The 18,185-nt window shown below is 51.8% G+C and overlaps 1 protein-coding gene across 3 annotated transcripts in view; it reads right to left on the bottom strand.

Moving 5' to 3' along the window:
* The window catches only part of TINAGL1 (tubulointerstitial nephritis antigen like 1), a 34,808-nt gene that overhangs the window by 5,756 nt on the left and 10,867 nt on the right, over positions 1–18,185 (bottom strand). The window contains exons 2-4 of one of the 3 annotated variants that reach the window (XM_032650674.1): positions 4,365–4,532; positions 3,281–3,592; positions 2,286–2,349 (exon numbers count right to left, since the gene is read on the bottom strand). In XM_032650674.1, coding sequence (XP_032506565.1) covers positions 2,286–2,349; positions 3,281–3,584 — 368 coding nt within the window. In that variant the 5' untranslated portion in view covers positions 3,585–3,592; positions 4,365–4,532. Of the gene's footprint in view, positions 1–2,285; positions 2,350–3,280; positions 3,593–4,118; positions 4,204–4,364; positions 4,533–18,185 lie in introns of those variants that run through there. The other 2 variants (XM_032650663.1, XM_032650681.1) reach the window with 2 other exon arrangements.

Genomic DNA, 18,185 nt, shown 5'->3' with positions numbered 1-18,185 from the left:
CTCATTACAGGAACCCCAACTCCCCACCCCCTTGAGTTTCAGACTCCTACCCAGCTGGCCTCCTGACAGCTCCTCTGGGTGTGTGAAAGGCATCTCAGAATGGCCAAACTATCTTCCCCCAAACCTGTTCCTCCCTTAACATCCTCAACTCAGAAAACGGCACCTTATCTACCCAGCTGTTCAAGCCAGAACTCCATGTGGTCCGTGGTGTCTCCCCTACCGCCTGCCCCTCACCCATACCCACCTACCACCAGCCTGCCCTATGAGCCGGTCATGAAAGACTCCGAATCCACCTGTCTCTCACCCCTCCACCACCACCACCCTACTCTGGCCCCTTATCCCCTCTCACCTGGACCCCTCCGCCCCCGCCACCCCAGCAGTGGCTTCCTAACCAGGCTCCCTGCTTCATTGTGATTCCCTCCGCCCAATACACACACCCCTCTCTTAAAGCCAGAGAGATCTCTGAACAACACAAATCAGACTGTGTGCTCCCCCAGGGGCTGTGCACGACACTTAGAGCAAAATGCAAAATCCTTGGCACAGCTTATGAGACCCACGGGACGCAGCCTGCCCCTCCTCGGGGCCTCTCTTCCCATTTCACAGCTCCAGCTGCAATGAGCTCGGTCCCACCTCCTGGCCGTTCCACAAGCCATTTCCCCCCATGTTCCCTCCTTCTGGGCCTGGGCCACTCATGCTCTCATCTGCCTGGTATCTGCATAAATATCCCTTCCGGAGTAGCCTTCCCTCGCCCCCATCCCACTCTAAACTAGGGTGCCCCAATAACCTCTTTTCCCCCCATCACACCTGTAAGGTTGTAACGACAGGTTTATTATTTGTGTCACCACTCGGCTAGAGGCTCCAGTGCAGGGACAAGGACTGTCTGCCGCATTCTGGCTGCATCTCCTTGGCCCAGCACAGCACCTGGCACATAGTAGGTCTCTAATAGGTGTCGACTAAACAGTTGAATTCTATAGTGCTTTTACAAGCTCATAACTCTGCTATGACAAGATGCTAAACTGCATCCTTTCAAGCCCGCCCAAGGCTCCCGCCTCCCTTGTTGCCTTTTAAGGAGCCTCAAGGGGATGAGGACCCAGTATGGCTGGGATCTCCAGCCCCAGGAGCTGCGGGGGCACTTTCAGGGAGGCTTTCGTCCTTCCCTTCCCCCTCTGACTCTCGAAAGCATCCTCGAGGGCTCACAGAGCCTGGGAGGCCCACAGACACTGTCCCACACCCTCCGTCAGGTGTCAAGTGCAGGGAACACAGCCAGAACTGGCCTGGGAGGGCAGTGGCTTGGTCAGTCCTTTCCTGCCACCTCCCTCTTTGCCCCCCAGGGCTGTCCAAGCAGGTCTAGGCAGGACTGGTGGCAGCCGGTCCCAGCATTCCAGAGGGGGCCTGGGTGGCCAGGCCCTAGGGAAGGGACCGAGAGAGCGTGTTAACCCCTCCATGTCCAGAGGCATCCTATCAGTAACAGCAGAATCAGGCAAGCATGCTCCATCTTTTGAAACACACACACAGGTCACACACACTCAAAGCATGCACACACACACATGCTCTGTCACCCAGACACACGCTAAAATGCACGAGTCCCCACTCTCACTGTGACCCAGGCACCCCTCACGCCAGTGAGGCAATGGAAACAGCTTATGCGTAATGCATTCCAAAAAGTTTCCTCCTCCCTGGGGCCCTCTCAGTCCCAGGGCATGGGGTGGAGTGGGTGCAGGGCCTCCTCCTCTAAGTCTTAGGGTCCCCATTATTTCCATTAAGGGATTCAAGGCTTTGCACCTCCCATCTCAGGCCTCAGATTAGGGTAAGGGGGCACCCCAACCCCTTCATCCTCCTACTGGGAATGGTGGGGAGGGTTGGGGGAGGAGGAGGGGCCACATTCCAGGGAAGGCCCTGCTACAGTCTGGCTGGCTGCCAGCTCAGCCATCCCTGACCCTCATCCGGTCCAGGGCAACGGATGCTGCAGTCAGAGGTTTCCTTCCTGGCGCCCCCTTCTTGGACTTTCCCGTGACAGGGAGAAAGGTTGGGAGGGGCGGTAGCCTAGCCCCAGGCAGGAGGGGCTGCACCTGGAGCTGGGCATCCATGGTTGACTGCTCCTGGGGACTGCTGTTGGAATGCTGGTACAGAAGTTGACATGGTCCGTGTAAAAATTCCCATGTTACAGATGCGGAAACTGAGGCTCAGAAAAGGGAAAGGCCTTGCCCCCAGCAAGTGAGTGACAGGGATAGGGTTTGAATCAAGTCTGTTCCACAAAGCCCACAAGGCAAGCCCCCAACACTCACCAACGGTTACAGTTGTCCCAGTAGGTTCCCAGGACTGGATAGATGCGACCCCTGTGCATACATCCTGGTGGGAGGAAAGTCAGACAGAGACGTGGAGCCAAGACCAGAGACGACGGGTTGAGATGGCCAGGTCCTCAGAGGTCAGGTGTCCCGAACCCTCCCAAACACACACACTCACACACACCCGCCCTCACTGAAACTAAAGCCAAGCTATAACTTAAGACATCTCCTACAGGGTCACACACCAACTGCTACTTGGGAAGTTCTTCAGTGACTCCGACCTAGATCCCTCTTGCTTCTCTTGGATGCCCTCCACAACATTCCTTAGATCCTATGCATTTAAATGAGTAGGGTTTGGAGATGGGGAGTGGGAGGGGTATGGGGAAGCCAAAGCCCAGAGAAGGTGAGTGACTCCCCTAAGATGACACAGCACTTTGGGGTGACAACCCAGGTATGCAGTCTCACACCCGCAGCACCATGGAATTGTGGGAAAGAATTCAAGTGACTCTCCTCTTGCATAAGGGCGAGTGGATGGTGGTGAGAGCTGAGAGCAGGAACAGACTTAACCCACCTCCCAGGTGTGACCAGCCGTCTCAGGGGTAGAGAGTCCTGAGCAAAGGCAGAGGAATTGTTAAGATGACGCTGACCAGCCCCTGCGTGCTTTATCAGTCTGAGGGTGAGTCACCAGGTGTGGCCAGCACCTTCTAAGTCCGGAATATGGAGACAGGCAGGACTGGGAGAAAGGGCAGGAGGCTGCCCTTCTCCTGGGCCAACTTAAAATCCCACAGACCGAGGCTCTTCTTCTTCCATCTTACTGGAGAGATTCAAGTTAGACCAGAGTGGGGACTTCCCGGAAGTGCAGAGAGACGGGCAGGGTCTCTTTCCCAGATTCTACAAAGCCTCCCCCTGGAAATGTCAATGTGTCAGCCTTGCTCCTGAGCCTTGCTGAGTTTGGGCTTGACAAAGCGACCCACCCCTGGCCGTCTGGTGCCCACCTTGGATGGGGGGAAAGGGGGGTGGCACGCCGAGGCAGAAGTCCCAGAAGTCAGGGCAGCAGTCGGAGACGGTGCGGTTGCAGAAGAGGTCACAGTAACAGGTAGCACCCAGGTAGGGCAGGGCGCAGTCATCGGCGCGGCCGCGGCAGCACAGGTCCTGCTCCTGGCAGTACCGGCCACCCGCATCCCGGATGCCCCGCAGGTGGAGAGCCGGTGCTAGCTCCCGGCGCCCACGACCCCGCTGGGCACCCAGGGCCAACTCGCCAGTCAGCAGCAGCAGCAGCCCCAGTGGACATCGCCACATGGTGCCTCCTGGGCCCAGGGAGGGCAGAATTCAGGGGTCAGAAGTGGTGGGCAACAGAGATTCCCTGGCACCCCAGGGACTGATCTCCCAGCTTCCTGGGGCTGTGAGTCCAAGGGGTTCCAGCAGGGACCCTGATTCCTGTGTCCCCAGGCAGGACAGGGGCGAGAAGCTACAGTTTACGTGCCCTGGCTTACTGGGGGAAGGGGCTTAGGCAAGAAGTGGAGCCCCTCCCTGACCTGCCGGGGGACCTTCAAGGACAGGAGGTGGGGATGGTGGCATTCTTGGTGCTCCCCACTCAACACCCATGGTTCGCACCCGGGGTCTCCTCCTGTTCTGGATCCCTGTGCCTCCCTCAGCCTCCGTCCTCGATGGGGGTCCCTGACTTTGTGCCCTCACGTGTCCCTCTCTCTGTGCCCCTCTGCCCCCCTCCACTCTCGCTCTCTGCCACCTGTCTTGGTCCCTCCACCTGGCCCCTCATGCTCTCTGTTCCTTCTGTCTACACCGTCTCCCCTCTGAGCAGGGGAGCGTCCCTACCTGGTGAGGGGTGTGGGCTGAGCCCGGCTGCCCTACTCGCCTCCGCCTTCCCGCTCCTGCGACCGCCGGACACTCAAAGTCAAGTGAGGAACGCGGGGCGGGATCGCTTTTTGTACCGCCCCGCCCTGCGCACCGCCCCGGCCCCGGCGGCGGGAGGGAGGGGCCCCGGCTCTTTTGCACCTGGAATAGGCCCGCCGTAACTCCGAAATTGGGACTAGTGAGAGGGACCGTGAGCACGTGACTGACCTTGTTGGGTCTCCGGTGGAAGCCGTTCCCTTAGGGCGGAACTCCAACCGAAGCAGAAACAACTGTGGTGTGACACTGGTAAGAACTGCCCAGTGGGCTTCGCCGTGGGCTGAGGGGCTCACGCGGACAAGGGAGGATAGGGGGCAGCAGAGCTCCGAGTTTGGGGACCTAAGTTTGGGAAACGATGGGGAGAGTGTGGGCGGCAAAAATCTCTAAGCGCCCCGTGACCCCTCAGTAATAAAGACAGCCATGCACACCGCTCTTCACAGTGCCCACCGCGCCCCCCCCCCCCCCCCCCCCCCCCGAGCTTGGAGCCGCCCCAAGCCGCCTCCGTTCCCAGGAATGACTGGAATCTGGAGGAGGATGATTTAGGACCCTTGGGCTGCTCATCCTCCCGAGGGGGCGGGGTGGGTGGTGGGGTGGGAGCTGCCTCCCTGCCCTGAGACCCCTCTTTGCGTCCGCCCTCCCCACTCAGTTCCGGCACCTCGCCAAACACTGCTGCCTCTATCAACCCCTCCAGGGGGCATCGTGCTCGGCACCTGTCCCCCATCCAGGGTCCAAAGGAAGAGCCCTGCCAGCTGGCGCCCCCTGCAGAGCCCCCCCTTCCTGCCCTGGTTATAAACCCTGCCTTTGCCCAGGCTGGCCTGGGCCCCAAACAATGGAGCTTCTGTCCCGCCAGGCCTGCCCATCACCTTTTACCTCCCCATCGCGCAGTCCCCTCTCTTTCAACAGTTTGGGCCCGGGCCAGAGGATTCTAACAGCGGGAGGATGAAAGAGACTCCACCTGGACCGATCCCCCCATCCCTGGCCTGAGCCTCACAGCTGCCTCTAGGTGAGGGAAGCTTCAAGTACCGGGATTCCCTTTGCCTCTCTCTGACCTCCCTGCACCCCTCCCCCAGTCTTTGGGCATCCTCAGCTGGCCAGCCCCAGGGGGAGGGGAGGGACCAGGACAATGGGCATCTGTGACTGGGTTGACTGGTTACCCCCTGCCAGGGGGTACTGGGCAGGGGAGTCAACGAGGGAATCCTGCCCTGGGTGCATGTGCGGAGGATGGAGGAGTAATGTCCTGGAGGCCCCAGTGTTGGCGGGAACACTCACAGGAGCTGGCCATCTGCTCCCTGCGGGGACCCTGGAGGACAGAACCTAGATGAGACACTTGAGGCTCAGAAGGACAGAGCTGCCCAAGGGCACACAGCCAGGATGCAGGCTCCCTACCTACCACCACTCCACTCCTTTTCCCCATCACCCTTAGTCACCCACTGCAGGTCTCAACACCCTCCTGGTCGAGAAGACCCTTTCCACGTCTGACCTCCATTCATCTTACTGCAATGTGGGCCCCTCGTATTGGGAAGGAGATGGAGGCTGCCTTCAGAAAGAGTTCATGCCAGAGAACCCACTTTCACGAGTCAGTTTCAGTGTGGTTCTGCGGCTTGGGGCTGGCCCAGGGGCATCTGGCCTGTTCTTTGCCCCAAACCACCCCCTGTAGGCCACCCATGTTGTCAGTGTTGTGTGTGTATCTGAGTCTGTGAGGTGATTCTCCTTGAGTGTGTCTTGAGTCGGCTTGTCTCTCTGTTACCTGTCTAACGTGCCTGCACATCTGTCTGGATGTTGCCTCTGTGTGGTCATGGGTTTGTCTGTCTTGCCCATCAGTGTACTGTTTGCCTGTATTTGTGTGCTCATTGGCTTGTGTGTCGCTATGTATAGCTGTGTGACTGTCCCTGTCTGTGTCTGCCTAGCTACTCGGTGTCTGCCTTGCTAGGAGTCTGTGTGTCTGTGTAGGTGTCTGTTCGTGTCTGTTCACGGGTTTTAGCTATCTGCCTGTCCTTGCCTGCCTGTCTGTCCATGCAAAGGAGACAGGAACACAGAGCAGGGAAAGAGAGCAGAGCCAAAAGCATGGCTCCGAGGTCCCTCGTCATTACTGAGCTTGGCACTGAGCCCGCCCCAGTGGAATCTTGTGACTCACTGGGTTGCTTGGCCAAAGAGGAAAGGAAAAGGGCAGGGCTCTGGGGGAGGGGCCTGGAAACCCACTTTCCTTTTCCATGGCCCCTCTCCTTCCTGGTGACTCACTCTCTGTCTTTATTCTTGTCCAAGGGCCTAGGGCAGAGCAACAGGTGAGGAGATAGCAGCAGGGCTTACCCTCTGAGCCCTTTGGCCTTCCTTGGGAGGCAGGTGGCCTGGGGCTCCGAAGTGACTCTGACCTCCCTCACTTGTGACCCTGGGCAGACAACTGTCTCTCTCTGGCCTTGGTTTCCCATCTGTACTCAGGTGCTCCCTAGAGGCCCTTTGATGCTCTTTTCTTTCTACAAAAGGGAGGCGAAGCTAAAAAGAGGCAGTGACATGCCTAAGTTTGCACAGCAGAACAGAGACCTGGGCCTCCTCTCCTCTCCCCGGGAGTCCAGTGCTACCCTCCCCCACCTCCCCCTTCCCCAGCTGCTCTGGGTGCTCAGAATGGACCACTCTCTTCTGGAGGCTGAGCAGGGCCTCCTGGGAAGACGAAGAACCCATTGTACTGTGCTCAACCCAGGTCTGTGGCCGACTACCCACCACCTGAGGCATGGGGCTCAGATGTTTGGGTCCCAATCGGCGCCACAGCTAGGGCTGGGGGTCCCTTGTGGGCCCCTGTGGTCAGCTGGACACATCCAGAGCTTGGAGCAGTGATACCTGGAGCTGAGTCTGAGATCCAGGCCAGGCCTAATGTTGTCTGTGTTGGGCCCTGTCGTGACATGTCGGGCTTCCTGGGGCCTGTTGGATTGCTGTTATCAAAGCACTGCCCGCAGGGCTGTTTGGCAAAATGTGGGCGCTGCCGTAGCATGCTGGAGCTTGTGGGAGATGAGATTCGGGGCCATGTGGAAGTCTGTTGTACTGAGCCGTGGAATGCTTTCCTGTTTGATTTTTCTTATTTATTCCACAAGTATTTATTGAGCATTTACTATGTGCCAGGCTCTGTGCTAGATGCTGAGTGTTATGAAGCCGTGCACATGGTGTGGGAACCTGGAGTGATGTGATGGTCAAGGGGGTCTCAGAGAGGAGATGGCATTTGAGCTGAGGCTGAAGGATGAGAAGGAGGCAGCCCTTCCTAGAAGGTGTTCCAGGAAGCCGGGCCAGCATGAGCAAGAGGCCGGGCACAAGTCGGTCTGTTTGAGACACAGAAGGAAGCCCAGAGTGGCCACTCTACAGTGAACGAGGAGGGCAGAGGAGCAACTTGAGGCTGGGAGGGAGGCTGCGTGGCCCATCACGCAGGACCCTCAGGCTGTAGTTAGGACCTTGAATTGTCTTCTGAGCACTAAAGAGATGTCAGCGTGGCGGTGAAATAATCTGATTCACACGTGCAAAAACCCACTCTGCCTACTCTGTAGAGAACAGATGACTATAGTGTAAGAGTGGAATCAGGGGGCCCAGGTAGAAGGCGATGGTGTGACCCAGGCTAGAGATGCTGAGGCCTGAACGAGGCTGGGGGCCGTGGAGATCATGAGAAGCAGGCTTGTCGGGGACCTATTGTGGACTTGCTGGAGGGTCAGAGGTGATGGGTGAGAGAGGGGAGGAATTGAGGAGGACTTCCGGGTTTTATACTGGTGGGTTGAGGATGTCCCAAATTCTCTGCTGTTCCCCCTTCCTGGAGTCTGGGCAGGCTTGGGGACCAGCTGGACGCACAGAGACTGTGTGACCTAGGCTGGTTTTCGGGCTCAGTACTGGAAAAGCGGGAGGACAGAGCCCTGGGAACACTCCTATATCAGGAGCTGGGCAGAGAGGAGGAGAGGGGTACAGTAGACTGAGCAGGATTGGCCAGGGAGGAACGGGAGCCCAGGTGAGAGAGCTGTCAGGAAGCCAGGGGAAGAGAGTGGCTTCAAAGACCTAGGAGGGGAGCTGCCTGTGTGGAATGCTGCAGAAAGGTCGAAGTAAGCTGAGGACAGAGATGTGTCCACTAGATGTGGCAGCAAGGACCTCGGGGCAGCCTTGACGGAGCAGTCTAGTGGAAGAATGAGGATGGAAGCTGAATGGCAGGGGTGGGACTGCAAATGGGAGCCGAGGAACCAGAGAGAACAACCACTGGCAACTTTTTAGAACATTTTAATGCAAAGGGAAGCTGAGAAATGGGGCTTTGGCTGGAAGGAAATAAGGAGGGTGAAGGGAGAGTTTTGTCCAAATATGGATACTATAACATCGTATCTCTATGCTGATGGCAGGAGCTGGGAGGAACTGATGATACAGAGAGAGGGGATTCCCCAGGATCAAAATCCTTGCTAAAGTAAGAGGGAGGGGACCCGGAGCACAGGAGGAGAGGGCTGGCATTTGACAGGAGCAGGGACAATCATCTGAGAGGCAGAAGAGGAGGTGGATTTGTAGAATCAGCTGTGCAAAGCTGAGGGAACCTCCTCTGATTGTTTCTATTTTGCCAATGGAGTGGAAGCAAGTTGCAGCCAAAGTGAGACAGGAAAAGAGGAGGGACGGAGGATCAAGATTAGATGTGAAATAGTTATCACGATCAAGCCCACTAAAGAAACAGAGTAGGATTTCTTGCAGTGCGGAGTTGACCATTCGAAGTTGCTGACCATGAATTTGGAATGACCCTGGCCGGCCAGTCTGTTTGCTCGTGTGTTTTCTGCCATACACGGCAAGTGCCAAACGCGGGCCTTTTCCCAGGTAATCCTATGAAATCAATTGGCAGATGGGAAAGTCAAGACTCAGAAAGACTTTCTGGCTTGCCCAAGGTCACACAGCTGGTAGGGGCAGAGCAGGACCTTGAGCCCATCCCTGAAGCCTCTGCAGATGCCAGAACTATCCAAGGACTAAGTTGACTCTCACAGCCGGTGGTGTTTATGGTCATCAGCTACGGGTGCAAGTGGGGAAATGCAGAAAAGAGAAACAGAGCTTTCCCTTTTCTGTTATATTTCTGTTTATTGGTGCTGGGGCCAGTTGAGTACAAAGCAGCCCGAGTGCTGCTTCCTTGCAAGGTCTATTTGGTGAGTAACGACACAATTTCTTCATCTCTATCTTTATCTAAATGACTAGCTTCTTTCAACCCTGGGCCAGGAGTGTGGAGATTTTTGGGGGGGATTAACGGCTCCCCCTCATCTCTTAATTATCTGCCCTCCTTCGATTCAGCATTACTTTCACTGAAGAGAGCTCCCCAGGGAACAGTAAGCTTGGTGTTATCGTCAGCAAACATCTTAGAAAGCGGGTTCTGTCTTCCGGTGCCTATTTACAGAAACATCTCCACACCTTGCTTGGTGTTTCCAGAAATTCCTGATTTTCCCGGCCAGGAATATTAATAAATGGGTCTTGAAAAGTACAAGAGGCTCTTCCGTGGCTGCAAGCACATTGAACACTTTTGCCTTTTAATCCCTAAGCAGAAAGTAATAAAGCCCTAAAGGTTAGGTAAAAACCCAATCTGATAGAAAGAGTCACTTTTAAGAGCTAGGTTCTCAGGGGGAAATGCTGTGATGTGACCCTAGCGGTTGTAATAGGTTGAATGGAGCCCCCCCAAAAGATATGTCCAAGTCCTAATTCCTAAAACCTGTGGCTGTAACCTTATTTGGAAACAGAGTCTTTGCAGATAGAGATCTTGAGATGAGATCATCCTGAATATCTGGGGGGGGGGGGGGGCGGTTGGAGGTGTGCTAAATCCACTGACAAATGTCCTTATAAGAGACACACAGAGGAAGAGGAGGAAGCCATGTGACCATGGATGCAGAGATTGGAGTGATGCGGCCGCAAGCCAAGGAACACGTGGAGCCACCAAAAGCTGGAGGAGGCAAGAAGCAGATTCTCCCCTTGAGCCTCCAGAGAGAGAATGGCCCTGCTGACACCTTGATTTTGAACTTCTGGCCTCCAGGCCGTGAGAAAATACATTTCCATTTTTTTTTTTTGCAGTACGCGGGCCTCTCACTGTTGTGGCCTCTCCCGTTGTGGAGCACAGGCTCCGGACGCGCAGGCTCAGCGACCATGGCTCACGGGCCCAGCCGCTCCGCGGCACGTGGGATCTTCCCGGACCAGGGCACGAACCCGTGTCCCCTGCGTCGGCAGGCGGACTCTCAACCACTGCGCCACCAGGGAAGCCCCACGTTTCCATTTTAAGCAGTCAAATCTGTGGCCGTTTGTTCCAGCAGCCCCAAGAAACTAATATAGTGGTCTTCCCTTTCTAGGCTCTGTGAGGCCTGAGATCTGTGGGTCAATCAGAACGGGCCAAATTCAAGTCTGTTTGCAGACAGAACCAGCACCAAGCAGCTCATACTGGCAAAAGCAGAACAAACGGGCTCAGACAGAATTGACTTATCAAGAAGTGGTTCAAAGACTCATCGGCAGTGATAGAGCCTAAATCAAGGTCCAGAGCACAGGCTTGGCAGCCAGACGGAGTAGGTTCAAATCCTGGCTCCACTTCTCAGGGACCAGGAAACCCGGGGCAGTTTTCTGAAGCTCTCTGTGCCTCAGTTTATCCACATGTGAAATGAAGACACTAATAGCAGTCCCCACCTGCAGGGTAGTTGTAAGAATTATATGACTTAACGTAAAGCCCTTGGAACTGACCGTGCCAACATATCACAGGTGCAATATGAGTGTCTGCTATTATTACAATAACCCAAATCACAACAGCCACAAATGAGCTCAGAATAGTCAAATAGATGCAGATGTGCTTACGCCTACACACAGTGAGTCCAACCAGTTAAAACTAGCTGAAACTAAAAAAAACAAAAAAACTAGCTGAAACTAATGTAAACCTGCTCAAACCTCTTGGGTCAACCTTACAAAAACCAGATTAAGGCGGTCAAATAGGATTAGAGCAGGTCTGGAATCTGTACATGCGTTTGCACATGCGAAGGGTCTCTGGTCTCTGTGTGTGTCAGTTTGGACGGTAACAAACAGCCCCACACATCTCCCAGAGGTGAGAGTGATGCATAGGCAGAGGCCATGGAAGTAAGTCCACATCTAAGAGAGACCAAGACGTATTTCCCTGTCGGAAGCACAACCAACATCTGCTGAAAGAAACACTCAAATTACTTATCCTAGGTCAAGCCTCAAATGTTCGGAACCAACCTCACGTTAATTAGACAGAAGATGGGATATCTTGACCCAGGATCCCTAAGAATCTGCTGAAACTCAGGGGCAAAATGTATAGTCAGAGTCCATGGAGATCTAGAAGGTTGTCAGAACCCAAGGCCACTCTCTCTTTGGCCCAGGGAGGGGAGGCAACTCCCTCAAGGCCAGTAGCTCAGTGAGCAGCAGGATGAGGGGCGGGAGACCCTCAGGAGGTTGGGAGTCTCAGGTGAGGGATCAAAAGTTAGAGGCCTTTGTGGGGCAGCTCACTCCAGTGGTCACAGGCGCTCCCCTGGCCCTTTACTGGCTCCATGCCTCCCCAGGGGTGCTCTCTCCAGGGCATTAGTGGCACTCTGTGTCTCCTGCTGGAGGGGACAGATGCTGGGGAGGGGCTGGGGGAGACACCTGGCTGGGGCTCAGGGCCTGCAGGGGAGCTGGAGCCTCTAAACTCCAGGCTGGGTGGGCAGCAGCCCTTCTGTAGTAACCACCAGAAGCTGGGGAGATAAGGAGAGGTCCAGGGGAGAGTCTCTATGTGATGACATAGCTGCTCGGGCACAGATGAGCTTGGGCAGAGAGAAGTCAAGGGCCTGGGTGGGAGTCAGAGGCCTTCAGTCCCTGTCCTGGCTCTGCCTCGGACATGCTGTGTGACACTGAACAAGTCGTCGCTCCGTCTGGGCCTCACTAACCCATATCTGAAATGAGAGAGAGCTCTCCATGGTCACCGAGGGCCCCAAACTCACACACAAGATGGAGAGCTCATTCAATCCAAACTTCTCATTTGCAACTGAAGGAATGGAGACTAGACAGAGGGAGGAGTTGGGCCACGGTCACATAGTGAGTGAGCGGGAAATGGAGGAAACTGTCATTTGTGGTCCAACTACTATGTGCTCAATAAACTCCTTCCACGAGGACTGCCCTTTTTTCCATCCCAGCCAGCACAAATGCCAGGAGCACCTTCTACAGGTGGGTCACTTGACATGGATTATCTCATTTAATCCCCCAACAATCCTCAGAGGTATTATCATCCCCATTTCACAGATGGGAAAACTGAGTTCCAGAGACATGACGTGCTCAGACACAGCTATTTGAATCCGTCTCTCCAGTTCCCCTAGGGCAGAAGGGAGAATGAGGATGGAATGCCAGAGGTCAAGGGTGCCATGGAGGACACGCCCCAGGATCAACTTCTGGGGGAAAAACAAGGGAGCAGGCTCAGGCCCAGAAAGAATCTAGGGAGGTAGTGCTCATTGACTCTTTTTTTTTTTTTTTTTTGCGGTACGCGGTCCTCTCACTGCTGTGGCCTCTCCCGTTGCGGAGCACAGGCTCTGGACTCACAGGCTCAGCAGCCATGGCTCACGGGCCCAGCTGCTGCGCGGCATGTGGGATCTTCCCGGACCGGGACACGAACCTGCGTCCCCTGCGTCGGCAGGCGGACTCTCAACCACTGCGCCACCAGGGAAGCCCCCATTGACTCATTTTATTTTTATTTTTTTTTGGCCGCATCACACAGCTTGTGGGATCTTAGCTCCCCAACCAGGGATTGAACCTGGGCCCTCGGCAGTGAGAGTGTGGAGTCCTAAGCACTGGGCAGCCAGGGAATTCCCCCATTGACTCTTTTTTTTTTTTTAAACAATTAGTTTAATTTGATTTTTCATTAATTAATACATTCTCATTGTTCCAAAAGAATGTATAAAAAGCATACAATAAAAAGTCTCACTCGGATGCGTGTGCCTCATTTGCCCTATTCTGACTCCTTGTCCCCACTGCCTACAGGTCACCAGTTTTTATTAGTATCTGAGGTTTTCTTGCAGAGTTGCTTTATGCACGTACAAAAATGAATAAATGTTCCTAACGCCCTTTTTACATAAAACGTAACAAACTATATATACTGTGCGGTACATTTTCCCACTAGCCACACGTCTTAGAGATTTTAGTCAGCCAACAGAGCTTCTTGTTCTTTTATATCACTGCCTAATATTCTATTGTAGACTGAAATAATTCATTTAACCAATTCCCTATTGATGGACATTTGAGTCCTTTCTAGTTTTTTTTTTTTTGGTATTACGATAATGCTGCAGTAAATAATCACGTACATACTTTCTTTAATACACGTTAAAGGTATACTCGCAGAATTAATTCCCAGGAGTGGATGGCTGGGTTGAAGGTACTGTATTTGTTTTCTGTGGCTGCATAACAGTATCACAAACTCAGCAGCTTAAAATAACACGCTGAGAGTCTATAGGTCAGTCCTGCATGGTGTAGCTGGGTTCTCTGCCCGGGATGGAATCAAGGTGTTGGTGAGGCTTAGTCCTCATCTGGAGCGTCAGGGGGAAAATCGATTTCCAAGCTCACTCCTGTTGTTGGTAGAGATGGCTTCCTTGTGGTCTCTGGTTTCTTGCTGGCGATCAGCTGAGGGCCTCCCTCAGCTTCTGGAGGACACCTACATACTCTACCATGTGGCTTCCTCCAAACGGCACAATGAATCCTTCTCATGCTTCAAATCTCTGACTTCTCCTGAGACCAGCTGGAGAAAATTCTCTGCATTTAACGGGCTCAGCTGATCAGGTCCAGCCCCCTCAGGGTAATCTCTCTTCCTTAAAATCCACTGATTTGGGACCTTATTTACATCTGCAAAATCTCTTTTGCCATATAATGGAACATAATCATTGAGCCCCTATTTTCATCATCTTTACCGATTCTGCCCACATGCAAAGGATCACACAAAGTTGAAAGCCAAGGAGGTCACCTTAAATCCAGTCTAACACAGGGGTATTTGTAAATTGGATAGATATTGCCATCTGGTCCCCCATGGGATCTCCCCTTCCCCAGCAACGCTGAGCATGCCTGCTTTTCCACAGTGTCACCTAAAGAACGATATCAAACTTCTGGATTTCTGCCAACCTGATAGGTGAAAATGAAATCTCAATGTATTTTTTTTAAGTACATTGCTTTTTTAAAACAATTTTTAAAAATTTATTTTATCTTATCTATTTATTTTGGCTGCATTGGGTCTTTGTTGCTGTGTGGGCTTTCTCTAGTTGTGGCGAGGGGAGGCTGCTCTTCGTTGCGGTGCATGGGCTTCTCATTGCGGTGGCTTCTGTTGTTCTAGAGCACGGGCTCTAGGCGCCTGGGCTTCAGTAGTTGTGGCACGCAGCTCAGTAGTTGTGGCTCGTGAGCTCTAGAGAGCAGACTCAGGAGTTGTGGCGCACAGGCTTAGTTGCTCTGCGGCATGTGGGATCTTCCCCGACCAGGGCTCGAACCCATGTCCCCTGCATCGGCAGGCAGATTCTTAACCACTGCGCCACCAGGGAAGCCCTCAATGTATTTTTAATCTGTGGTTATCTTCTTACAAATAAGGCTGAGGATTTCTTCAGGGCTTCCCTGGTGGTGCAGTGGTTGAGAGTCCACCTGCCAATGCAGGGGACACGTGTTCGTGCCCTGGTCCGGGAAGATCCCACATGCCGCGGAGCGGCTGGGCCCGTGAGCCATGGCCGCTGAGCCTGCGCGTCCGGAGCCTGTGCTCTGCAATGGGAGAGGCCACAACAGTGAGAGGCCCGCGTACCACAAAAAAAAAAAAAAAAAAAAAAAAGGCTGAGGATTTCTTCAAAAGTTTAAAAGCCATTTATATTTCTTATTTGTTAATGGCTTCTGGTTTTGAGTCATAGAAAGGTCTAACTCCAAAGTTAATCAGAAACCCTTCTATGTTTTCTTCTGCTGTTTTTATGATTTCATTATGTATTCACTGGTTCTTGGAACTAGAAGCTTTTCTTGTCATTTCCTTAGCAGTGAGTGCAAAGCTGGATCCCAAAAAGGCTTGGGGTTTGGGGTAGAGAAATGAGCCTCCACGGTGGAGCCCTCTCAGTGCTGGGCTCTAATCCACTGCAGCTCTGCCAGAAATCCCATCCAGCAGACCTTCCACCTCCTTCCCTCCAGCACTCATGGTGTCCTGGGCTGGCACAGGGGGCCCAGAGCTGAGGGGGACACTGCCCTGCCTGAGGAATGAGACAAGGACATGGCCAGACCAGGATTCGAAACATAGAGCCAGGGCTGTGAGCACAGGGAGGGGAGAGGGGCATTATGATGGGAGTGTTTAGGAGGCTCCAGGGAGGAGCTGGCATCTGAGCTGAGCATTAAGAATGAGGAGAAATGGCAGCGATGGGGGAAGGAGAACAGCAGGAGCAAAAACAGGGAGGTGGAAAAATCAGCCTGAAATCTAGCCTGGAGAGAAGGATTTAGTGGACCATGAAGTCCTCAAGGGTAGAGGCAGGGGATGACTTATCTCCGTGCACCAGCCAGAGTTTGTCAAATGAAATGAAGCAGAAGGGACAGGGGGCTTTGGATCCCAGGCAAAATCATTTTCCCCTTTACTCTGACAGTGAGAAGCAAAGACCTCCAAGAAGCCCTTGGCTCAGCCATCATCTCAGAACCTGGGCGATCTCTGCACACCACTGCCCCCTTGTGGCTGATGTGGGAATTATCTGTGACTAACCTCAGGGTTCGGATCTAAGAAGAGCCAATCCAGAACTGAAGGTTGGGGAGGAGGCTGGGTGGGTCTCAGAGGATTGAAAAATTATGAAATTCTGTTCTGAGCCCAGTGGGCCCTCAAAGAACGTCTGGTCTGACTTCTTCATTATATATGGAGAAACCAAGTCTCAAAGAGGGTACTGCCAGGGAATGAGTGGAGAGATCACCAGGCTTGGTGTAGGACAGTCCTCAGTCTGCAGGCTGGTGCCACTTCTTACTGGTTCTGAGACCCTGGGAAAGTGGCCTCACCCCCCACTGATCCACAGTTTCCATCTCTGTCAAATGGAGTCTGGGGTCTGGTAGACTTCTCTTTTCTGGTAATGTCAGGCTAAGTTACTCAGATCAATTCTCCCTTTGAAAACAACTAAAAACGCTGGTAAACTGGTGTAACCAGAGGGTACAGAATTACCAGAACAAAATGGAAGGAAAACAGAAAGTTTGACAGATAAACCAAGCAAGAAAGTAATTTTTTCTAATTCTGGCCAATTGGAACTGTTGTTTTGCCGACTCCCCTGCGCAAGGGGCACAGATAAAGTTAGAGTACATAGTGAATGATCATATAGAAAACCTTCCCCACGATAAGCCAGGAATCCCAGAAGCCATGCTTCCAGAAGCCAGCCCTAGTATGGACTTGCAGCCCCAGCTTATATCGGTTGGATGGTCTGTAAACTTAAGTCTTGAACTTAGATTGATGTGCCCTCAGACTGTGTGCCTCCAGCCTCCTGGAAAAAGCAAGTGAAAATCTTCTTTGGAGGGAGGGTTGATTAACTCTACATTTGAAGAAGTTAAGTGTGTAGATTATAACCTCTAGGATAAACATTAACACAGTAAAAACAGTATAATTCCCAAGTCAGTTAAAGGAAGTGGAAGTCCCCTCTGGGTGAGGTTACTAACCAAATACCTATGCATATTAACATCAGACAGAGTGGGCTTTAAGGCAAGAAGAATTATTAGGATACAACTCAATATCGAAAAAAACAACCCAAGCATAAAATGGGCAGAAGACCTAAATAGACATTTCTCCAAAGAAGACATCCAGATGGTCAACAGGCACATGAAAAGATAATTAATAATTAGGTCAACATTAGCTAATTATTAGAGAAATGCAAATCAAAACTATAGTGAGGTATCACCTCATACCAGTCAGAATGGCCATAATCGAAAAGTCTACAAATGATAAATGCTGGAGAGGATGTGGAGAAAAAGGAACCCCGCTACACTACTGGTTGGAATGTAAATTGGTACAGTCACTATGGAGAACACTATGGAAGTTCCTTAAAAAACTAAAAATAGAGTATGATCCTGCAATTCCACTCCTGGGCATATATCCAGAGAAGACTATAATTTGAAAAGATACATGCATCCCAATATTCATTGCAGCACTATTTACAGTAGCCAAGACATGGAAGCAACATAAATGCCCATTGACAGATGAATGGCTAAAGAAGATGTGGTATATATATACAAAGGAATATTACTCAGCCATAAAAAAGAATGAAATAATGCCATTTACAGCAACATGGATGGACCTAGAGATTATCATACTAAGTGAAGTAAGCCAGACAGAGAAAGACAAATATCATATGATATAGCTTAAAAGCCATTTATATTTCTTATTTGTTAATGGCTTCTGGTATATATATAGCTTATATATGAATCCAAAAAAAATACAAATGAGCTTATTTACAAGACAGAAATAGACCTACAGACATAGAAAACAAGCTTATGGTTACCAAAGGAGAAAGTGAGGTTGGGATTAACATATACACACTATTATATATACACTATTATATATAAAAAGATAACCAACAAAGACCTACTGTATAGCACAGGGAACTATACTCAATATTTTTAATAACAAATAAGGGAAAAGAATCTGAAAAAGAATATATCTGAATATAAAAGAATATATCTGAATCACTGTGATGTACACCTCAAACTAACACAACATCTTAAATCAACTATACTTCAATAAAAAAGAAGTACTATTAGGAATAGAGGGTACCACTGTATAAATAATAAATAATAAGTTGAACAGGCCCTCCACAAAAGAGGAAAACCAAATGACTGATAAACATATGAAAAAGTGCTCAACCTTACATGTAATCAGAAAAATGCAAATTAAGACAGTAAGATGCTATTACACACTTATCATGTTGGGATAATTTACAATTTGAACAATATCACGTATTGGAGATTACTAGACATGCAAAGAGGCAGGAAAACATGACTAGTAGTCAAGAGAAAAAAATAGAAGATAGTGTCAGA

Source organism: Phocoena sinus, chromosome 1, assembly GCF_008692025.1.
Source record: "Phocoena sinus isolate mPhoSin1 chromosome 1, mPhoSin1.pri, whole genome shotgun sequence".
Lineage (NCBI taxonomy): Eukaryota > Metazoa > Chordata > Mammalia > Artiodactyla > Phocoenidae > Phocoena > Phocoena sinus.
Note: the sequence above shows the minus strand (reverse complement) of the source record. Positions and strands in the feature narration are given on the sequence as shown.